Raw genomic sequence first — 7486 nt, forward strand, 5'->3', positions numbered from 1 at the left:
AACTTACAACATACTTCTTCCCCTAAAAAAAAAACAAAAACATACTTCTTCTATCTCAAAATTGCTTAAGTGATACATGAACTTTTCTATTAAAAACAGAAAGCCTTGGCTCCAATACGTTGTATGGTTCAACCACCTCTAGCAGAGCTTAATCAACGACCTGCTCAGCTTGAAAAGTATACCACAAATGACAGCTTGAGATAACAATAGCATCTGCATTTTGCTAAGCTCTGTTCTCCAGCAACTCAAAACATAACATCGCATCACGCTGTCAACATGCCAGCATGGCCAGGAGCTAAATGGAACCACCAGAGCACTCAAAGGCGGTGATATTCAAACAAAGCATTCATTCAAAAAAGAAATCCTGAACCAGAATTTGTTGTAAAACAAAGGTAACAAGAAAGATGTTTACGTTTCTAGAGCCCGCAATAGAGTTGTGAACTATAGGGCTAGTTCCTCATTTCTCTGAAACTTCTTACTCCCCCCGCTCCATATTAATTGTCGCTGATTTAGTACAACTTTGTACTAAATCAGCGACAATTAGGATCGGAGGGAGTAGTAGATTCCCATCAACTAAGAAATCTAAAGTTAAATCTGAACCTACATAATGTCCTTCTGGATGTCTTCTTGAGGTGTCGCTATGCTTGAATTGGCTTTATCGGAAACACAGTCTTTGGTTTCGAACTGTTGCAGCGTCAAAGCTTCAGAGTCGTATCAACATTGTTCATTTCACTACTACAGACCACTGTGCTCTCCCCTGATGTTGCAAGGCCAGCAAACCAATGCAGAATATTACCTTGAGGTGGTCCTGCTTGGAATTCACCCGTATGCATGACCATGAGATTCTTTGCTGCAGCAGTGGAAGGACCATCTGGTTCTTCAGGAACACTGTCGCCTTCTGACTGGCGGGCATCCATCTCTGTAACATCCATGAACGGCAGTGCAACGTTCAGGTCAATGAGGTTTCTGACACTGGTGCCATCCTTCTTGTTCTGGAATTGCATTTCCAAGTCAGCTACACCCTTGCTCAAGGGTGTGCTGTCTGCGCCCATGTGTGTAGTGGACGAAGTTGATGGGCGGTGAGAATCTTTCTCGGTGGCTGCACTAATAGTGAAACCAAGAATTCTTGTGCTACCTCCTGAATAACCCATGGAACCAGGCGAAATCTGGGAATGCCGATTCTCATGACTCGGTAACACTTGTGATTTCTTCATGGTGATTTTCTTCGTCGAGTTTCGCAGCTTCTTTCTGTCCCACAAGACTTCCTTTGATGCATTCTCACTTGCTTGTCCCAGAGTGGCAGTTGCATCACGAGGACCATTGTTCAGATTCACATCCTTGGGACAATCATAAAATGGGGAAGGATGTTGATACTGAGCCCCTCCAGGAATCTCTGATGAATGAAGGCGGTGATACCTTTGAAATGTTGGAAGTCGGCCATTCTGAGCGCTGGGCAATTCAGCGTCAGCATAATGCCTCCTAGTCGTGTAATCTGTGGCGCTGCTTTGCCATAGAGATCTGGGTGCAGCATTGGAGCTGGATGCTGCAAATATTCCTGGATTGACGATGCTAGAGCTGGACTGGTAATGCGCGGTTGAGGAATCAACACCAGTTTTCTTGTGTGTGAGCCACTCCATGCCACTGCTTCGATCTAGAAAATGAAAATAAGATACACTTAGTGTGCATTGATGCTTAGAAATTGGTTTAAAACATAAAGATATACGAGTTTCTAAATAAATTAAGAAAATATTACCTTTTAATTTATGGCCATATGAATAACACTGGTTCTTAGAACTGGAGGCACCCACACTTGGGAAGTTTGTTTTCTTCATAGTGCTAGATGACCCTATCACTTTTTTGTTCAAAGCATTCACTGTTGAGACACCTGATGGCTGTAAACCAGTGGCCCAATTCTTGTCCATGGGTGAGGTGCGTTCAATGCTAAGCTTCAGATTTGTACCAACAACTGAACCACTATTTCTTGGCAAACTCTTTGCAGGGTTCTCCCATACTGTCACCACATCATCATCACTATCATCTGCGTCAGCTGGAACCTGAAGGAGCATTTCTTTTGTGGACCCGCTATTGCTATGCCTCATAGACACTCTGTTCAAGCTACGCTCTATATTTTTTCCCTTCATGAATTTTCCAGAAGGTTTCCTCGTATCATGTCCTGCAGGAGGCCCCATTTGCTGGACTCTTCTTATACCCCCAGATGGTAATGAATATGATATGGCTTTAGAATATCCCTTTGATTCACCTCCTCGGCATTGTAATGCCATTAGGTCCTTCTGAACCTTGTACAGACGATGAAGTTCATAGACCTATAAATAAAGGTGTCAAAACCGTACAGGAATGAGAAACAATTACGCCTATGGACAAATATAAGAAAAAACACATCACTTGCATATGTAAGCAATCTCTAGACTACTGAAAGCACATAGTATGGGTAATGTCATAATCTACCTGTTTCCGGAATGTAGCTTCCTGTGCAAGTATAGTCTGCTTTAGCATTTCCTTCTCAGCATATGCAGATCCATTTGTGGGTGTTACTGTGAAGCGGTTACTAATATGCTCAATTGGTTTATTCTCCATGTGTTATGATAACCACCAATTGCCTTTCAAGTTTACTCTACAATCTGCAAGTGGCCGAGTACAGAGTATTCTGGAAGATAGGTCTTGCCTTCAACTTTTGTTCCTGGTCCTAATAAATATCCACAGATAAATGATGGGTTATTGTAGTATCATCAAATGTATATAATAAGAAGGATATTTAGAACAAAATAAATGCATGAACTTGGTATCCTTTTTCTTTTGTGACTGATTTGGTATATTCAGTCAGAGCATTAAAATGGTTCAACATGTATGATTTGCACACTCATACTACACAGTGGCAATTAAGGCGTTAGGAACCCAACCAAGTATGACTTCACACCACAGCAAAGATCCATCACTTGACAGATACTCGGAAAATTCTGATCAACAAGCGATAGAAAACAAGAAAGGATGCCTTGTACTTACAAAGTTCTCGAATGTGAAGCAATGGTGTACAAGGAGTTTTATCCAGCCAAGAGTCCTTAGACCACAAGAAACTGGATTATGTCTGCTGGCTTAATCAATTCCTCCTTATCTGAAGCAGACAAAAGCGGTTAGCTTGCCTCAGCAAGAGACCTCAAAGTTGGCATTTATGGAAAGTAAGGACACATACATAATAATGAAGATGAAAATAAATGCAAAGCGAGGAAAATCGTAGACAAGATCCAGATCTGTAACAAAATGTGACAGGAAAAGGATTCCGAACATGAAATGTGCAGAAAACAGAACTTTACAAAGCAATTCCACGAACCTTCACCTCCACAAACAAACAGTTGAAGAGAAACTAAAAGAAATAGGAGACACACAACAAGAGGGGGCAAGGCAGGATCAACAAGCAAGGAAGAATAGAGGTAATCTCCCCGTGCCCCCACACCTTTCTGCCCAGGGCGTACCAAAAGATCGTAGCAAAAACAAATAGATGGGAAAGAGCAGATTTCGCACAACAAAATCAAGCATAACAGCGCAGAGACTAGAGAGCTAAACTCCCGAAAACACGAGAGAATTTTCAGCTCACCTTATCACCAGGAGAAGCCCACGATACTGGTGAAAGATGTCCGTCTACCCTTTTTGTAGATAACCTTGAGGTGTTTCGTTCTTTATTAGGAGTGATTATAAAGATTTGATTACGATTCAATGACAACTCGACATGGACACTGATGAGCTCATTTGGCCTTTCAATGCTTTTTGTTTCTAGTGCTATATTAATGCATAAATTTATGAGAGATTTCGTCATTTTGGGCTGGATTTTGAGCACATTCAATTACATGTAACTGACCCGTTGCTTCATTTTTTTAGAAGGTATTTTCTCCCCCGGGTGGTTGGAGTGACACACGTCCCCCCTATGTGACACGGTACACTCACTTCCTTTGTGCCAGGTTCATCTACAAGCTATATCTGAACCATTTAGTGTGCATTCTGACTTGTGCTGTGTGCCGTGATTCCAGTTGTATGCAATTTTTAGATGGTGTACTTTGGTGAATTTGCTAGAAATTCTGACATGGTTCAAGGTGATTTGACTTGCTACATGTATGTGGATGAGCGGGATGCATTTGTGGGGCATGTCATAAAACATGATCTCTCTAAAAGAAGATACATGTGATTTTCGGATGCCTTTATGAGAAGAAAAGTAAAAGACAAGTCAACTTTTTGTCTTGATTATCATGGGGAGATTGTATTAACATGTTGCGTCCATATAAAATTGGGTGACATTTCTTTAAAAAAAAATCTTGAGTATTGTTTTATGTGAAAAACTTATTTCGCACACAATTATATCATTCTCATCATTTGCAGGCATGTTGCAGAACAAAATAATTTACAATTGTATCTTTAAACTTCTAAAACATCTCGCAAACCATTTATTTCTTGTTCCTGATAGACATTCTGCTTGGTAACTTAAATATTCTGGTTTGGTGCATCCCAAAACTCATAGCCCTGTCAATCTCCTTTTTTGAAGGAAATGCTAATGTATGACCCAGATGCATGCCAAACAAAAAACATCATGTGTGAATAGTTATCATAAATATCACAGCAACCTAAATCAGGCTTCTTCATATCTTAGCAGTGAGTTAAAACTTGAAACAGGAGAAAAAAAAAACCTTATAACATAGCATGCCATTAACATGTATACAAAGCATGAAAGACAACAAAAAAAGTACAAATGGATGATTTATATTGTTGTATGAGATACAAGCTTGATACCTGACTCAGAATTTTACCCAAGACTGTATGCTGCTTCATCTCTAAGACATTCTTATGAAGTGGTACAGTGGCCACCTCCCCCTGTCGCACGATCGCAGCCATGGCCGTGCTCCAGGACATGATGTCCCATCTCGGCATTTCCTCGAACACCTTGCTGGCGTCCAAGAACCCGCCCCGTTCCTGGAGCATGCGTTGATCAGCGCGTTCCTGAGCGCATGTGAGGAGATAAGGTTGGAAGCGGCGAGCAGGTCGGGGTGGAGACCGTGCTCAAGCAGTTGCGCATGGTGGAGGTGCGGCAGGACACTGGGGCAGTAACGATAGGTGCTGCTCCACGAGCCGGCGCCGCGAAGGTGCACCTCATGGCGGCGGTGGTGGACATTCGCGGTCGGTTTAGCGGTGGCGCCGCCGTGGTTGCCGGTAAAGAAGGGTCAGTGGTTGGCAGTTATTGCCGGAGAGGGGAGGGGAGCTGCTCAGGCGAGGAGAAGGGGGCAAAGGAAGGGGAGCTCCCTCGATTGCATTTGAAGAAAAAAACCAAAAAGTCGCAAAAAATCATGAATTCAAAAGTGTTCACTGATTTTGAAAATAAATTCACGAATTTTAAAAAAGGTTCATCTATTTTGATTTTTTATCAAATTGGGAAAAGGTTTATGAATTTTCAAAAACAAATCCACAAATTTGAAACATCGATTTTTAAAAAAACAGTGATTTTGAAAAAAAAAGGTTCATCGATTTGAAGGAAAAGTTCATGAATTTTTTTAAAAAATCATCGAACTAGGAAGAAGAAAAAAAGGAAAAACAAAAAAGGAAAGAAGAAAAGACGAAAAAGATGTATGACATCAGATCAGAGTAGGTGGCGTGGTGGTTACTGCAGCGTACCTCGATGCGGGAGGTCCCTGATTACCACGAGTGCGCTTTTTTGCGGGAGGCGCTTGTTCGATTCACCAACAGAAAAAAAGGTAGATGGGCTGGCCCAACGCGGAGGGTGTGTGTGTGCGCCTGTTAGCAAAATGCATACGAACGGGCGCCTGAAGGCCAAATAAAAAACACCCAGAGGAAGGGCGACTGTTGTCTCATGGGTTCCAAAGAAGATGGACATGTGCGCGTGCGGTTGAGAGGGACAACCAATGGCAGAAATCAGTACCAAGGCTCGGAAGCAATCCCTTCACAAGTCACACTCGGCACTGAAAGCCTAGATTGACCCAATTGCGCGTACCAGGAGGAATTTTTTGAAGGCAAAGCATGATTTTTTAGATTAACAGTGTTCAGGCAAATCACCTGAGACGACACAAACAACCACTCGAAGTGGTACAATAGAGTCTCAACCAATGCTCTCATTTGGCAAACACGTACGGCCAATTTAAGCTGACTCATGTGCAATAGAGTTTGCATTACATCTACAAACACTAACTCGCTGCTTAGAGAACCACATTTTCAAATGAAATTTATTATCTTCAATTGCAGCAACATAAGGTGAGGAGTGTGCCTTCCTCATATCCATGGCTTTAGCTAGAAGTTCAGAGTCTGTCTCACACACCACTCTAATTGCTCCCTCGAGACATCCAAGTATCCAACCCAACTGCGAGAAGTTTAGCACTCAAAAATCGAATAGCAAGAGAGTGGAGCGCGTGAGAGCACATCAAGTGTGCATTCATAATTTCTCTAAATGTAGCATAATACAATTACTCATTTGCTATACTTTTCCGGGTTCAGACATTCATGAAGAAGGCATATAAACCGGTTTATTTGGAAATCCGGCAACAGTAAAAACATTGTTTAGCTTGAATGCTAGCAAACAACATATGCACATTAGTCACCATAAACATCACTTCTGACCAAGTATGCCCTGGCTTGTACTTCCTTCTTATAGACAAAAAAGAAAATAAACTTTAAATTGATAACAAGAGCATGTGATGGCATACTCTATATTGTAAAAGTCGCTCCCAAAGTTAGTCCATGTGCTCAACCTAGTGTTTTGCCGCATATTAACTTTTTTGCAGGGTACCTCGTATTAACTTACCTTAGTTGTTTTGTCATAGAAACCTCACAACATCAAAAAAAATCTCCTGAGCGTTTTTTGTTAGGGATTAGTATAAACTAGGAAATGTTTTTTCAACCCGCTAGGATTCCTTGACCTGGGGGTGTTCAGCCAGGCTGTGTTGGCCCAGCAGGCGCGTGGCGTCCGGTCACTTTGTTGGAGACTTTGTGAAAGTGTATTGAAAGCATGGCACTACCCGCACTGGATTCTCGACATTGTACATTTTTTTTTTGAATGCGTCATCAACTTTCAGAACTGTGAAGCATGGTTTGGATTTCTCAAAAGGGGGTCATGTGGAGCATGGACGATGTGTAACGCCCCGGACACACTCGCCGGTGGTCGTTAGACTGACCCCACAGATCAATACTAATCTTTTCTGCGCACTTTGTCCTTACTCGTGGGCATCCGGGAGCAACTTCCCGGTCGGTCACCCATCCTGAAATTACTCCAAGCTGAGCACGTAACGCCCCGGACACACCCGCCGGTGGTCGTTAGACTGACCCCACAGATCAATACCAGTCTTTTCTGCGCACTTTGTCCTCACTCGTGCGCACCCGGGAGCAACTTCCCGGACGGTCACCCATCCTGAAATTACTCCAAGCTGAGCACGCTTAATTTTGGAGTTCTGTCCGAATGGGCTTCCGAAAAAGAAGGAAT

At 42.4% G+C, this 7486-nt stretch overlaps 1 protein-coding gene across 1 annotated transcript; it reads right to left on the minus strand.

Annotated features, from left to right (window-relative positions):
- Positions 1-333: 333 nt before the first annotated feature.
- On the minus strand, positions 334-5296 carry LOC123122579 (uncharacterized). Its single transcript, XM_044542795.1, has 5 exons — positions 4795-5296; positions 3022-3130; positions 2467-2704; positions 1754-2324; positions 334-1651 (listed from the first exon to the last, which is right to left on the minus strand). Exons 3-5 carry the CDS (start codon positions 2593-2595, stop codon positions 696-698), a joined length of 1656 nt encoding a protein of 551 aa, XP_044398730.1. The 5' UTR covers positions 2596-2704; positions 3022-3130; positions 4795-5296; the 3' UTR covers positions 334-695.
- Between the last annotated feature and the right edge of the window lie 2190 nt (positions 5297-7486).

The sequence above is a fragment of the Triticum aestivum genome, chromosome 5D (genome assembly GCF_018294505.1).
Source record: "Triticum aestivum cultivar Chinese Spring chromosome 5D, IWGSC CS RefSeq v2.1, whole genome shotgun sequence".
Classification (NCBI taxonomy): domain Eukaryota; kingdom Viridiplantae; phylum Streptophyta; class Magnoliopsida; order Poales; family Poaceae; genus Triticum; species Triticum aestivum.

Coding starts and splice junctions, on each gene's coding strand:
- LOC123122579 (XM_044542795.1), bottom strand. CDS start 2,595: ATGGAGAATAAACCAATTGAGCATATTAGTAACCGCTTCACAGTAACA. Junction 2,325..2,466: donor AAGCTACATTCCGGAAACAG/GTAGATTATGAC, acceptor CTTTATTTATAG/GTCTATGAACTTCATCGTCT. Junction 1,652..1,753: donor ATATGGCCATAAATTAAAAG/GTAATATTTTCT, acceptor TTCATTTTCTAG/ATCGAAGCAGTGGCATGGAG.